The sequence below is a fragment of the Acanthopagrus latus genome, chromosome 15 (assembly GCF_904848185.1).
Source record: "Acanthopagrus latus isolate v.2019 chromosome 15, fAcaLat1.1, whole genome shotgun sequence".
NCBI lineage: Eukaryota > Metazoa > Chordata > Actinopteri > Spariformes > Sparidae > Acanthopagrus > Acanthopagrus latus.
In genome coordinates, this window is record NC_051053.1 from 25,823,302 (window position 1) to 25,837,804 (window position 14,503).

Sequence of the window (14,503 nt, forward strand, 5' to 3'; positions counted from 1 at the left end):
AGGTTTTGATGAATGAGAATATCGTCAGTTTTTTTCTCAGGATGGAAATCAGTTCGTTTTGAAAGAGATTTTTCCGTTCGACTCCGACGAGAAGGAGAAGTTCTGTTTTTACTTTGTGTCTCTGAGAATCTTCCATTTGCATTTTCTGCCCCCAACTCAGAGAGCTGCATCTTCTGCCATTGCTGACATCAGTGTGTGTGTGTGTGTGTGTGTGTGTGTGTGTGTTGGCAGTGGTAGTGGAAACACTTTGTCTCAGTGGAGACATCTGGAGAGACTTAGCGGCTACTGTAGGTGGAACAAACCACACGTGCGTCTCACAAAGAGCCTCTTGTTTTCCTTCTTCTTCTTCTTGTGGTTGGAAACTGTCCACCGCTGCTCTGCGAAGGTGAGACACAGACGATTGTGTTGTCTTCAGCAACAAGCACCTGCTTTTTCCAGCTCGTATCGGCTGCTGTGATGACCGACTTCCTCTGCTCAGCACACGGCGTGACGTCCTGAGTACAGATGTTTGAGTTGGCGTGATGCTGGCTCTTTATTTTTCTGTCCACAAGCTACACCTGAGAGACACCTGAGACTCATTTTATAATAACACAGCAGATTATTTGAACATGTGTGGCCTCTTGGATCAATATTTGTTTTTGAATCAGTTAATTAACATTCAAAGCACTACAGAACTACTTGACCAACAATCATGTTCAGAATAAAGTGTTTTATCGAGACCTGGAATTTGGGACCGGTCCCAAGCAGTGCATTTTTTCCAGAACTTTACTCTCTACGAAAAAATTTAATTTCAGTTTTTACCATTAAATTATTCACTTCTAGTCTATCTTAGTCTACTAATAGTAGTATTAGTCTACTTAGTTTTGGGGAGAGTCTCACTCTGTGAACTCAGGTATCAAAAATTGGCATCGAATTATTTACTGTCAATCGGCACTCGGTAGTACCAACTTCTGTACCCAACCCTGTACATAACTATCAAATGTCTCTAAAAGATTTCAAATACATGTCACAAAATATAGAAAATGTAGAAAAAAATATAGAATGAGGGTAATCGTCCCCTGGAGCCACGTCATTGGTGTTACTGAGTGACAAAAGTCTTTTATTTTGAAATAAAAAATCCCACTGATGACATCACTTTGCTTTCTTTGACCTGATTCCTGTCATGGTTCAGTCGACTGTCCAAGAAATGTTCACATTCATGACATGACGTCTACTGAAGACAAACATTACGGGATAACGTGGCCAAATTTTAAAAATCAATTCCAGACATCTGTCCTCCCAAAAGCTGACGTTTCTGCAGAATGATCCCATTAATAAATTATTAAATGACTTCCTGTAATGTGACACAGTCGGTTGTAGACCCGACACAACACTGCAGCTCTGTGCAGGAAGTGGATACTTTCCTTCATGTAATGTGGGATTGATCGTCTGTTTCTCATTTGTTGCAGAGCTTCAAGCTCGTGTCTGAACCGGCTCTGATGCAGCATCGTCTCACTGTCTCTGACGACATGATCAATGTAAGTAGTGATAAAGTTGTGAAATAAATGTCTTGGAGAGGAAGAATGAAGAAGCAGAAAGTGGAAATACTGAAGTAGAAGTACATCAACATGGTGATTAAGAACAGACATTGTAAATTGTGGTTTTATTTCATCAATCCTTGATTTCTAATAGTCGGTTTCGGCCCGGCAGCTCTCCTTAAATGTTGAATGTCGTAAAAGAACAGGTTCATACTCAAAACTCGGACACTGTTTTTACAAATATGTCCCAAAAAATGATTTCATCCTTTATTGTAAAATACAAATTATGCACAAATGCTGCAGCTACATCATACTTCATATTTTCAGGCTGTCAACACCTGGTTTTGTCAGTTTGAAGTCAGTATACACAGCAAAACAAATTAACAAGCGTTTGTTAAAGATGATGAAATATTCCTCAAACTACAAAACTTGTTCATTCAAGACTCACGCGCTCGTGTCACTGCAGGGCTGTTGGATTATCTGGGCAAGTGTCCACCACTGTAAAGACTCCAGTGTGGAGAGTAAGGAAACTGCATACTGTAACAGTACCAGCACAGGTGCTGATCTGCGAGTGTGTGCAGGTGTGTGTGTGGTGCCTGCAGGTGTGTGTGGAGCATCGGGAGGTGTGGCACAGGAAGTGTGTGCAGCTGTGGTGGTAACCTTTGACCCTGAGCTGAGAGCGGAGGGAGGTGTTGAGGCTGTAGATGATGTTGTTGTTGTTGTTGTTGTTGCTGCTGGTGGTGGTGGTGTGATGTGAATGGTTGCCACGGTAACCCTGGAGGTGGCTGCATCAGACCGTTGACTCCTTCTCGTCCTCCTCCTCCTCCTCCTGAACTTTCCTCCGGTTTCTCCTCCTGTTGTTCAATAAAGAGAGAGTCGTCGTCGCTCGTCTGCGGCAGCACCTGCAGGCGGAGGGTGGAGACGACCGTCTGAGGGCGGGGCAGGAGGGTCAGAGGGGCGAGGTGAGGAGTCAGGGAGGAGGAGGAGGAGAAAGACTTGACAAGTGGAGCTCTTCCAGTCACCGCCTTTGTCCTGCTGTTGTCTTCCTGGCTCTCCGACGCTCCTCCTGTCTCCTCTCCTCCTCCACATTCAGCCTCAGCAGCAGCAGCGGAGGTCGTCGGTGTTTCAGGCTCGTCCGGCTCTTCTGATAAATCCTCCGCAGAGCAGCTGCTGCTGGAGCTGGACTCTGCGTCTGACTGCCAGCCCACCTCCGGTCCAGAGTCCTCTGCTGAAGAGCTGGAATCGCCGCCGCCGCCCCGATGAGGCATGGAGCCGGCCCGCTGGTTGTAGCAGGCGGCACAGCGAGTCAGGCTGAGCTGGACGGAGATCAGAGTCAGTCAGACTGTCGGCTACTTGTTAAGACTTGTAAACAGTCACAGGATCGTACGTTTGATCTTCTGTGTATCTTTCCACAGCTCATCTCTCTTTGTGAACATTCGGCCTCGACCTCACTCAAACCCTACGAAGGTTACCAAGGTTACTGACAGAGCGGCTTCTGAATAACGATTTCGCAACGTCGAGAGAGAGCCGGATCTACCTGTTCGGTCCGTCAGGTAACTTAATATTTAAAGGATTTGCTCTTTCCAGCTTTGAGTGGTTAAAGTTACCGAACATGTATCAGCTTCAATGTTTACTGATCTGCTGCATCGCTCCGATGATGAAATACTTCTGGTTAGGTGAAGAAGTACAGGCTGCTGTTTGTGCAACGTAACAATCATGTCTCTTTTTTTTTCTGGGATGTTATCTGCAGTGTGGTTTCATTTGTTTTTTGGTGGACGACGGCCTCAAACTCTTCTAGGTTTTTGTACGACAACGGAAGATGTGCAATTGAAAAAATCAGGTGCCGCATACTTAAAGGTGCACTCTGTTTTTATTCCTAAACAAACTCTCTTTGCACAGTACTATACTGCTTTTCTTCGGTCAAATGTGGCGGACCCTGCCACCTTTCTAGCTTCCAACACTTATTTTCCTCTGTGTTTGCTGGTTTATTCTGTTAATATTGTAAATATTAAACCTCTGAGTTTTAATTTCCTCCCCGAAACTACGTAGCGCCCCTTTAAACGACAAGTTCATGCTTCTTTCAGGTCTCATCTGCCAGTTATAATGTCAGGCTCGTACTGTATGTACATCCCACATTGTTCGTCAAAAATACATTTTAATCTAAAAAAAAGCTTTAATAGTCCGACTTTGCAGAATCGAGCAGGTATCTTTAAAAGTATTTTCAGTACTTTGTTCCCTCTTTGTGCTTTCACCCGACAGTAGAAAAGGCAAATGAATTCATGAAGGAACAAGATGATGTGATTTTAAAATAACACCACTCGAGCCTCAAACGGTGAGAAACAAATGACATTTCAGTTTCATGTGTGAATGTGAGGAATGTTGCTCGTCACTCAACACGTCTCATGTTTTCTCTGCTCTGCTGAAGCGTCAGCGGGTGTTGAAGTCACATGTTTCATATACGTCATCATTCAAATCTAATTCCAAAGGACTTTGTTGCATTTTGTTTTAATCATTAGAACAAAAACAACTTTCCACCTGAGTGAAGCGTTCACATTTTCAGAAGTCACAAATCTGAAATTTACTACAAAGACTTTTTAACTCAAATACACAAATATCTACCTTTGGTTGAGTCGGACTGTCGGCACTTTGTTCCTCTGCATTCATCCCGACACTTCGCAGAAACCTGTTTGCGAGGAAGTGCAAAACAAAACAAAACATTCAGGTTTAATGGATCAACTTTAAAACACAACAACACAGAAACATTTCAAGCTACACAAAGAAGGAGGAACATTACCTCTTTCATTTGCAGTTCCCGGTTTTAATTAATATCCATCCTGGTGTTTTCAATCCGGCGCTGGGTTTGCTGCAGATTTAAAAAAACAACCACTTTTTAAGTTATTTGTTTAGTGAACTGCTAAAAACAACAGCTGTCTAACCAAGTGTCGCATAAAAAGATAAGATAAAAACGTTCAGCCCACACATAGAAACTTTAAAAAAAAAAATCCTGGTTTCATGATGTAGAGTCGCACAAATACTTTCTAATTACAGCCTGAGAAGTTTAAAGCAGCATGAATAGAGAAAACTGGATCCAGGTGCAGGTATTTCAGACTCACGGTGCTTAAGTCTGCTTGTGTTTCTCACCCAGACTTGTTCTGTCTCGTCTGCAGGTCCAGGATGCAGCCGGGCGGTCGGGGTTTGTGTCGACAGCTGGCTCACGTACCTGCATTTGTTCATCTAGATGAGACGTCCACGCCCAGGTGAGTGTGTGTGTCTGTTGTCTGAGAGTACACAGTGGGTCGCACTCATTTCAGTAGCATCACTGACGGGAAAACAGAAGCCAAACACACACACACCCCTCTGTACACACACACCACAAACTGAAAAGCACTCAATCGTTATATATTTATTTATTAATTGATTGATTTTTTTATTTACGGGTTATTTTAACCTGTTTAATAAACAGTGAGACCATAAATTCTCTTCAGTTTAAAATATGTTTTTATTTAGACAATGAAAAGTCTGATACAACCACACACGTTACGTCGTGCAGAGACACTTGAGGCATGAAAATCTCTCCACAAACTGAACAGTCTTTGAAAAAAAAAAAAAAAAACTGTCTTAAAGGAAATAATCAGCAGTTTATTCAGGTGTTTCTCCTCCGTTCCTATCAAGATATTCGTGTCACCTTAAAGGAATAGTTCCACATTTTGGTGAAAGTGAAAACGAACCTCGAGCCAGTGGGCAGTTAGCTTAGCTTAGCTTAGCATCAAGACTAGAAGCAGACGGGAATCATTTAGCCTGACTGTCGTAACCATCTACCAGCAGCTCTAAACATGTTGTGTCTTGTTTGTTACAAACACAGATTGCAGTTACGACTACAAAATGTTGAACTATTCCTTTAAAGACTCCAACTCACTCTAAATAGCAGAACAAATCAATTAGTTGATTAGTTTTTGTTCATTATTTATCATATTTTTGCTTTACAAGCTTCTGCAAATACCTTTAATACAAAATCCACCTTATGTTTAAATTATAAATAAAATAACCTGATAGGCAACAGGAATATATGTATCTGATCACTGAAAGATAAAATATAGAACGATCATGCTGTTATAAATTATAAAATCACAAGAAGCTGAACGAGAGCTGCAGCGTCCAGTCGATTAATCGATTCATCAGTTAGTTGATCAAAAGAAAATTAGTTGCTGTTTATTTTATAATCAATTAATCGTTTCGGAACATCTGCTGCTTTTCTTTGTCATTTATGAGAAAATGACGAGTCTTTTGGTTTTGGGTTTAAATTTAAAGACGTCACTTTTATAGACGAAACGATTAATCAATTAACAACGAAAATAATCAGGAGATAAAATCAGTAATGAAAATAAGCAGAGAATCAACATGCTTGGTAAATTAAAACTGCAGTGACTGAAGTGATTACAGACGGAGCTCCAGATATTTCGCTGGAGAAACTTCACAGTATTCAGAGAACGTGAAGTTCGAGGAAACACCGAGAATAAACAGGTTCGGTGTGTTCAACAAATACTGAACACGCGTTTTGGTAGAAGTGATACAAGAATAAGTCTCCAACGTTTACATACTGTTTATATCATATAAGGCTGCTGTAACTCCTTTTCAAAATTTAAAAAAAATAAGACAATGACTAGAAACAAAAATAGTTCTGTTTAAACATTAATATCAACAATCGTGATCACTGGTGTCCACCACAGTACCGTCGTCACTGTTCTGATCCTTTTTCTTTTTCAGAGCAATAACATTCAAAAAAAAGGACTTTTTCAGCTCTAAAGTGCAAAAACAACCACACACACACACACATGGCATGTTGAGGGAGAGTTACTGATTGATCGGAGAGATCAATGCAGCTGTGGTCTGTCAGTTTGGACGCAACAGAATATTAAACACAAATCTACGACAGCATCGAATATGTATTTGGCCAAAGCTGACGTGTGTGAAGTGCTGACACAGTACGATGTGTTTACAGGTGAAGGATCGCCATCGAAACCATCCACAGAACATCTCCGTCCATCACAAGAGGAACAAGGTCAGTTTAGTTTGTCTTCAGCGGACGATTGATTACATCATGACTGATTGATTGCTGTTCAGATGACGTCTTTTGCACGTGTTCAAACAGTAAAACCTGTCAGAGGAAAACAGTGTGCAGACGTGAGAGGACGCAGGATGTAAGACTCACACATTTTTAGTTTTAGCTGGACAGATTTGATTCACACGAAAATTCTGCCATCATCTCGTCGTCCTCATACAGATAGAAGTGAAGTTTCATAGTCCACAAAAACATTTCTGGAGCTTCACAGAGTTACGTCATTCTGCTAAACACCTGAAGTAGTCTCAAAGTCTCCAAAGGCCCCGACATCCTGAATTGCATGCTAACTATTTATCTAAAGAAAGGGTGAAAACAACTTATTTATTACGCTGAGAATTAAGCAGTTTTATGTTTTTTGTTTGGGGTGTTTTGGTGTCCTCAGCTCCTTGAGTTGTTTAGATGAATACTGCAGAAATGTTTTGTGGAGTCACCTGATTTTTCATCCAGTTGAGAGTGTACAGATAAGGACTAATTGTGTGTACTTATCCTTTAACATTTTGCACCTGAGGATCAATTTGTCTCGTAGCAACCACAGAGACTGAGATGAGAAGTTGCTATGTGTTTATATTTTTGATCTGAGTGCTGATTAATCCACTTGACACACAACTGATAGAAATCTGCAAAAGTCATCATCTGAACGCTCTGTTGAACTTCAATCCTCGTCCAGTTCGTCTACTGAAACACTTTTGTACGGAGGTCCTGAGAGCTCAACAAGCTGTGACTTGAAAAAAAGCACAAGCACAAAAATGTGTTTCCTCATTTTGTTTGTGGTTTGTTAAGCTGCTGCGCTGTTGAGCTTTCAGGGCCGCGCTCGTTTCTTTTCAGACTCTTGTTCGGTTGATATACATCACCAAAAGGCAAGAAAACACTGGCTCACAAGTACAAACATTAAAAGGCAGTAATTTTCACACATTCACGCCTCCAGAGACGCCTTTCACCTGATCACTGAGCAGAAGCAAACAAGAGAGGGTGCAAACTCCTCCAGCAAAGAGCTGCAGGTCAAACTGGAGTCTTTTCTTTCACTCGTCACATCAAAACACTTTCCTGGCGGAGCAGACCGGCTGAGCTGTGGAGAAGAAGCTTCGATGGCACATTTAATGTGAATCATTACATTTGTGCAAACTTTGGCATCTGATGCAAAGTTTACCAGCTCTCTGGATCCGTGTCCCGACTTCAGGAACCTGCAGAGACGCCGTTCATCAGTCTGGTTTTCTTCTTCTTCAGACTTCTGACAACCTCGAAGACGAGAAGCTGCCAGAACGACGGACGGAGTTATTTTTTACTTTTGCTGTCAGCAGGCAAGCAAAACTGCAGAGGCCTGGAAGAAGCTGCTTGGCAATTTTTCCAAATAAAAAAAAAAGTTTGGCGAGTTCTTGAATATGTGGAAAATATGAGACAGTACAAGAAGATGCTTTTCTTTCACGGTGGCAGGATTTCTATCGAGACAAAAGACCTCCAGAATTCACCATTTCCTGCTCGTTCTCGTATGAACTCTGGCAACAAAACTGTCCACAAATCAAGACTTCAGTTATTCTCAGTAATTTTGTTCCTGGGAGTTTCCTCCTGCGACCGTTTGCCTCTGAGATCGTCCAGGTGAGCTGCCGTCACAGTAACTGCATCTTTCATTCACACATTTTTCCAGGATTTCCAGGTCACAATCGTCGGCTACCTTCATCTGTAAGAGTTTGGGTTAAAGCATCGAATACTTTATCCTCAGAATGTCTCAGCTGTGAGTTTCTTCCTCTCCGTGTCTCCACTGTGTCCCGTGCAGCTGAAACAGTCGCAGACGGCCTGAAAGATGAATTATGACTTCAAAGTGCACGTGTTTGGCTTCAGCTGACTTCAGAGAAAAAAAGCACAAGTAGGACGATCAGCTCATCCTCGGTTTAATGAAGATCCCGTCGGCCCCTCGACTGGAGGCGTCACTGATGTTGTTCAGGTTGACCTGTCAGAGTTTGTAACAGCTGATCAGATGGACAGGTCCGTGTCTGTGTCAGTGGGTGTTGTCTTTGGGCTCACGACGCCTCCTCTCTCTTCAGGAATGGAGGACGAGTCACCGTTGAGGCCGGGCAGCACACCTGGAACACAAACACACACACACACACACACACACACAGAGTACATATAATGCAAAATGGTACGGAAGCCCTGAAGGACAAGTGACGTCTGATCTGAAATGTTTTCTCTTCTGTGTTTATGATTCCAGAACTGTAAGAAGAAAAGTTTTGCCAGTTTAATCTTTTATTAGTTCCTTTTTTTCTCTCTCTCTCTCTTTCAGGTGAAACATTGTGAAAATAATTCAAAACATTTTGCACTTTAGCCTCTTGTGGTTATTTGGAGTACTACTGAAACCTTTGAAAAGAAGTTTTGGCAGGAGAAAACATTTTTTTCTTAGTTTCTTGAGTGTTTTTATAGATACTTTAATTTGGTACTAATTAAAGGATAACTGAGTTCAGTTACTTAGCAGATTACAGAAGATTTTTATTAATCTCAAGCAGGTACTTTCCCACCGAGTACGATCTCCCTCCAATGTCTTTATATTCTCATATTTATTAGCAAATCAAATAATCGCTCCAGGAAATTATCAAGAAGTTACAGGTCCCTAAACAAAGTTTACTGATGTGCACTATTATCAGAAGGAGTGTCTCACGTTCGGTGTCATAAACAGAGCTGTCGGAGCAGGTCCGGTTCCTGCGCTGAGTCGACCTTTGACCTGCACTCATGTACTCCTTCAGCACTCCGGACCTGAGAGGGGACAAGAAACGAACAGAGGTCGATTTTACAATTAATGATAAAGATAAAAATTCAATCACATCTCCCTCTTTTGTTTGAAAACCTGTGAATCCTCTCTGCTTGTTACGAACATCATCCTATTAAAACATCTTTTGTTTTGGATAAAAAAAGACTTTCTGCATTCTGTGTAATAAAAATAGATTTTATCTATTTTTGTCCGTCCTTGTTACAAGTTTCTCAAAGTCAGTGGAAGGATGAGATGTTTTGTCGCTCTGAGGAGATAATCGTCATCGTTTGCACTCCTGTAATCCTCTGAGAGATTAAAGTTATCAGTGATAAAGGAAAGAGTCACTGTCTCCAACATGTTCTCTGCCTCCTCAAAAGCCTTCGATAAATCTACTAACAAGCTAAAAGTACAAGAAGCTGTTAGGAACATTTTGAATTTAAAGAGATTTTAATGAGCAAAGAACCCACAATGTTTCTCAGTCACCTGATCCTGACATGAGGCACCTGACTTCTGTTTTAACACCAGTCTGACAGTCTGAAGTTATCCAGCATCATGTTTCTTTGTTTTTTTTAAGTGTTGCAGCGCCGCCTCCTGGAGGACATCACTAATAACACATGAAATCAGTAAAAGTCACGTTGGTTTGGAAGTTTATCAGAATGAATTAAAATCTTTTTAATGTGGCTTTTATTTTGGAGTAATCCTACTGTGTCTGCTCTCAAATGTTTATATGTCATGAATAGAAATTTGGTTTGGTTTTATTGTTTTGTTTTTGTTTTGTGAAGCAACATCTCCGTTCTACACATAAAGTTATGATCCCTGACGATCAGCGGTACGACGCCTGTAATGAGGAAGAAGGTAATAAAATATGAATCTGTATTTTCACTCACCTGTCAAAGCTGTATGTTCCAGGGTGACTGATCGACCTCTTCATCTGGGCAGACGGACGAGAAGACATTTTAGTCTCGTGACATATTTTCAATAAATAAACATCTGCATGTAATAAAGAACTGGAATAATAATGATTGATTTCAGTTAAAAGCAGAAGAATGGCTGCTACTGGATGAGTCACCTTCAAATTTTGGTTGCCAATAAAACTTAAAGTCAGTTCAGTAACATCTCATTTATTTCCTCCAATCATTATAAAATCTTCATCTATTTAATCTGATTTCTTTTTGGCATTTTAAGGATTGTTTCCTTGCAGAAGCCTCCGTTTCCGCCTGCAGGCATCCGTTGATTGACGGTAAGCAGAGCGTAACATAATGTTCACAGCGCTGCGACGAAAGCAACAGCAAATAAAAGAAAAAAGAAATGTTGCTAGAAGCAAATTAAAGTGTGTTTGCTCTGAGTGGATCGTTTGGGTGATTTTCAGGTAAATGGACAAAAGTTTTTTTCATTATGCAAAAATTACCCTGAAGCCACAAGCAGAAAGAAAAGAAAGACACAAACAATAAAAATACATTATCCCGCTTTAATTTCAGTACAAACAACAGCTGGATTTAATGTTTCTGGGTCACAATGACCAAGTCGATGAATTCTTACGAATGATGTTTGTTCGTGTTGTCTTTACGAGGTGTAATTACCCTTTCAGGAGGTCGGAGGTCGGGGGTCAGACTCTGGTTGGCCAGCGTCATACACTCCTCTAAAGTCCTGATGAAGGTCGCACAGGTTGCACTGAGGAGAGAAGCCTGCAGAGGGAGGATGGTTAACACTCACGTATTTGTTTCTTAATCATTCTCAGAAAAAAAGAGAGTCTATGTTAAAATGTGACAGAATTAATTTGATGTTACCTCTGAGGTGGGCGGGGCCTCTGAGTCGTCAGTGTGCTGTGATTGGATGGTTTGGACCTGCTGGACGAGGAGGTCACAGTACAGACGGAGCTCAGACATCTTTGTCTTCAGACAGTCTGGACCTGGAGACGCACACACACATCGTTTCTTTGAACATCAGAATCAATCAGAAATATTTAATGAGTCATGAACAGACACAAATATTTTATCAGACTTCGCGTCAGTTATTTAAGCTACAGCAGAGCGACAGTTTCACTTCTCCCTTGATAAAATATAATAACCAGCTCAAGCTGCGACCATCAGCTGACTACTTCTCAACTGTTATGTAAATCAGCAGCTGTTGTAATTAATCAATTTATAGTTTTGAGTGATTTTATAAAGGGAAAAATGGTCAAAATTGGCAATGTTTTGCCAAGATAATCTTTCTTAGTTCCATAGAGAAAAACATTTCAGGAGAAGAAAATGTTTTTCGTCAGATGTGAAGAAAAAAACGTTTTGGCAGGAGTAACTTGTTTTGCATGTGACCAAAATAATAAAAGATTTCAGGACAATTCTTTTTTTTTTCCTGGAGATTGTTCTTTTATTCATGTGTGGCAACAAATAATATAAGGAGAAACAAATGTTGTTTCATGTTTGAATCAGGATTTTGTTTCCCTGACATGTGACAGAGGGAAGATTAAGGTTTTGGCAGGAGAATTATTTCTTTTGAAAGGTTCATTATTATTAATTTTTTTCAGTTTCACACATGAGAGGGTTTCTTTTAAACTGCTCCGCATCACACAGATTTCCTTTTTCACATTTTCACAGATCAACTAGACGGCGCCGAAAAATGATTCAATTTCCCTTCATGAAAACCAAATAACTTAACACGATAAAACACTATCATGAGGACCGATTCAGAGAGTCACGAGCTCAACTGGTGTTTATTTCCCTTCACACAAGAGCTTCAGACAAAGGAACGAGCACAGATGTTGAAGACAGACAGATGTTCATATAAACTGTGTGCACCTTTGTGTTTGTGGCTGTCCAGAGTTCCAGCTTTGGACGAGCCCAACGCCACCAGCCACCTCTGTCTCTCTGCAGCGTTCACCGCTCGAACGTAGAAATGCTGCTCGCCGGGGATTATCAACTCCAGACGTGTTAGATCTGTCGGGTGAACTGAAATAGAAAACACGAGCAGTGTTTATTATCATTAAAGCAACATGAGTGGACAGGTGAGGTCGTCTGCCACATGTTTTAAACCAGCCGTCTGACCTTTGATGTCACACACGGACATCTTGATAGATCCTTTGCTTCCTTTGCTGACGTCGTCCTCGCTGTCATAATAAGAGATGACTCCGTTCTCCAGGACGAACCAGCGCGGCTGCCAGCCTGAAAACAGGAAACAACACAACATCATGAATCTGTCTCTCTGGGAGGAGGTTCTATTGTTCAAATGAATAAAAGTGTAAATTTATAAAAACGAATGCACCTGAAACTGAATTGTTACAAATAATTCAGGATGCTACTGTTGAAGCTACTTCTTATTTTCACTGTTTATCACTCTGCACATCTTCTCACATAACACATCAATTGTCTGGCTGAGAAAATGTCATCAGAGTTTCCTAAAAAACAAAAGTGATGTCCAGAATGTGCTCCAAAACCGAGACATTCAAATCATTCTCACATCAGTCAGAAAGAAAAGAAGCTCATCATCAATAACTGGCGTCTTGGCGCGAAAAAATGAATTCAGAGATTTACTGATAGCGGTATCGGAAAATTCAGGTATCAGGAAGTACTTTGTTTGTACCACAGGCTGTTCAAAATACCACGTCAAGATAAAAACGGTAAGAACATCGGGGGTTATTTTCTCACGCTTGACAAGGCGCCACAGGATGAGTGTCACTCCCAAATACTACTTAGTGTATTGTATAAGTATTGTGTAGTGTAAGATGTATTAACAGGGCTTTTGTCAGAGGGTCAGAAAGAGGTGTGTGATTGTACTTATTATTCAATGAGCCATACATTTTTTTATGTGTGCTTCTCTGAGTGTATAAAGTATTTCTGTTCCTGTTTTATTGTCATTTATGCGTCTTCTGTAGCCGTCAGAGAGACGGCAGCTGAATATAACGGGCTCTAAAAATAGAATTCAGTGGTGAGAACACAGTTGCATGTGTGAGTCTAATTTTATTCTATTAGCTTTGTCATGTGCAGTTTCTTACAATTCAAACTCAGATCTTTTATTGCACTTGTTTATAATGTTTGGTGTTTACATTGCTCAGATAAATGACTTCTTTTTAATCCACAATCTTTTCTTTGCTTACCTTCAGTTTTATGTCCCAAATAAAAACTATGCTTCGTCTCAGCTGTTTTTATGTATGAAGGAGTGTTTGACAAGTGAGTCTTCTCCTTTTATTTAAACATCTGTGTTATGTTTCTAAATGACATCTCTGTAGGCATTGGATTATATTGTGCAGTAAAGTCAAAGAGAAATCTGACTTACAATCTTGAACGAGTGTAATTAAAGCAGGTTACAGTGGGAGGCATTAAAGCATTATTATTTTTAGACATTAAGGTCACATGCCAACATAATCCCTGCTGCTGTGGGTTTCTGTTTACCTCCACCAGTAGATGATGTGTTGTCTGTCACATATTTTACACAATGCCCGTCATTAGCATCTTAAACATGCTGGAATAAATAGAAATAAACTGATATTACATCTGTTGGATGTTGTGTAATCACCAAGCATTCGGTGTAAGCTGATAAAACTACACAGGAGTATAATTTCTGACTGAATAAAGCTCATTATGATCTTAATAGCCCTGGTGTGTCATGTCGCACCCTTTAAAAACTAATATTAGCTTGTTAGCTCGGCGTAAATATTGACAGTTGGAGGATGTTTGACAAGACTGTTAGCACTGCTAGCTAACAACAACAGCATTGTTCGTCATTGATTCGCCGTGCCAGAGAGACAGTCAGTTAAAACAGCTGTCAGACAGTCAAACACACGACTCACCTGTCATGTAATTCGTCCACTTGTACAGAATCCCCTCCATGGCTCCGCTAACACACCGGCTAATTACCTGCTAGCTTTAGCGCGGCAGGCTAACTGAAGCTAACGCTCGCTGTCGCGCGATCTCTCTCAGTGACAGCGGGTTAGAAAATAACCCTCATCGTGACTTTTCTGGATGTTTGTCAGGTGTTTGTGGTTTGTGGGAGCTGAGAGGAAGTGTCTGCTGGTTGCCGTCATGCTGAGGGCTAGCTTGTGTTGAGCTGTGCGTTAACTGGAGGCTAAGCTGTGAGCAGTCAGCTGCTGGAGAAAAATGTCAACAAAACAGCGGCAGCGTCTCTACGGAAGAC

The 14,503-nt window shown here is 40.9% G+C and overlaps 2 protein-coding genes and 1 long non-coding RNA gene across 8 annotated transcripts in view; 1 reads left to right on the top strand and 2 right to left on the bottom strand.

Moving 5' to 3' along the window:
- The window catches only part of LOC119033974, a 19,255-nt gene extending 12,679 nt beyond the window's left edge, over window positions 1–6,576 (top strand). The window contains exons 3-6 of the long non-coding RNA XR_005079449.1: window positions 1,449–1,517; window positions 2,933–3,070; window positions 4,685–4,774; window positions 6,517–6,576. This is a non-coding gene — a long non-coding RNA (uncharacterized LOC119033974). The remainder of the gene's footprint in view (window positions 1–1,448; window positions 1,518–2,932; window positions 3,071–4,684; window positions 4,775–6,516) is intronic.
- Window positions 1,532–4,722, bottom strand: LOC119033968 (myb-like protein Q). 5 transcript variants are annotated; one of them, XM_037124618.1, is made up of 4 exons: window positions 4,631–4,722; window positions 4,312–4,380; window positions 4,137–4,200; window positions 1,532–2,828 (listed from the first exon to the last, which is right to left on the bottom strand). In XM_037124618.1, exons 3-4 carry the CDS (start codon window positions 4,175–4,177, stop codon window positions 1,994–1,996), a joined length of 876 nt encoding a protein of 291 aa, XP_036980513.1. In that variant the 5' UTR covers window positions 4,178–4,200; window positions 4,312–4,380; window positions 4,631–4,722; the 3' UTR covers window positions 1,532–1,993. The 5 variants fall into 5 exon arrangements, with proteins under 5 accessions (XP_036980513.1, XP_036980511.1, XP_036980514.1 ...); XM_037124616.1 differs by having other exon boundaries at window positions 1,532–2,833; XM_037124619.1 differs by having other exon boundaries at window positions 4,659–4,710.
- On the bottom strand, window positions 5,136–14,503 carry plekha3 (pleckstrin homology domain containing, family A (phosphoinositide binding specific) member 3). 2 transcript variants are annotated; one of them, XR_005079448.1, is made up of 9 exons: window positions 14,160–14,503; window positions 12,418–12,534; window positions 12,172–12,321; window positions 11,164–11,285; window positions 10,957–11,061; window positions 10,264–10,307; window positions 9,287–9,381; window positions 7,575–8,714; window positions 5,136–6,672 (listed from the first exon to the last, which is right to left on the bottom strand). XR_005079448.1 is itself a non-coding variant. In XM_037124621.1 (8 exons), exons 1-8 carry the CDS (start codon window positions 14,197–14,199, stop codon window positions 8,605–8,607), a joined length of 783 nt encoding a protein of 260 aa, XP_036980516.1. In that variant the 5' UTR covers window positions 14,200–14,503; the 3' UTR covers window positions 6,639–8,604. The 2 variants fall into 2 exon arrangements, 1 of the variants encoding a protein (XP_036980516.1); XM_037124621.1 differs by having other exon boundaries at window positions 6,639–8,714.

Bases quoted from the DNA above. Each gene is read 5' to 3' on its own strand.
- LOC119033968 (XM_037124616.1), bottom strand. From the start codon at position 4,181: ATGAATGCAGAGGAACAAAGTGCCGACAGTCCGACTCAACCAAAG. The intron at 2,834-4,136 runs GTAGATATTTGT...ATCTCCGTCCAG, and splicing joins ACAGTCCGACTCAACCAAAG to CTCAGCCTGACTCGCTGTGC.
- plekha3 (XM_037124621.1), bottom strand. From the start codon at position 14,199: ATGGAGGGGATTCTGTACAAGTGGACGAATTACATGACAG. The intron at 12,322-12,417 runs GTCAGACGGCTG...TTTCTATTTCAG, and splicing joins GTCCGTGTGTGACATCAAAG to TTCACCCGACAGATCTAACA. The intron at 9,382-10,263 runs GTGAGTGAAAAT...GTCCCCTCTCAG, and splicing joins GGAACATACAGCTTTGACAG to GTCCGGAGTGCTGAAGGAGT.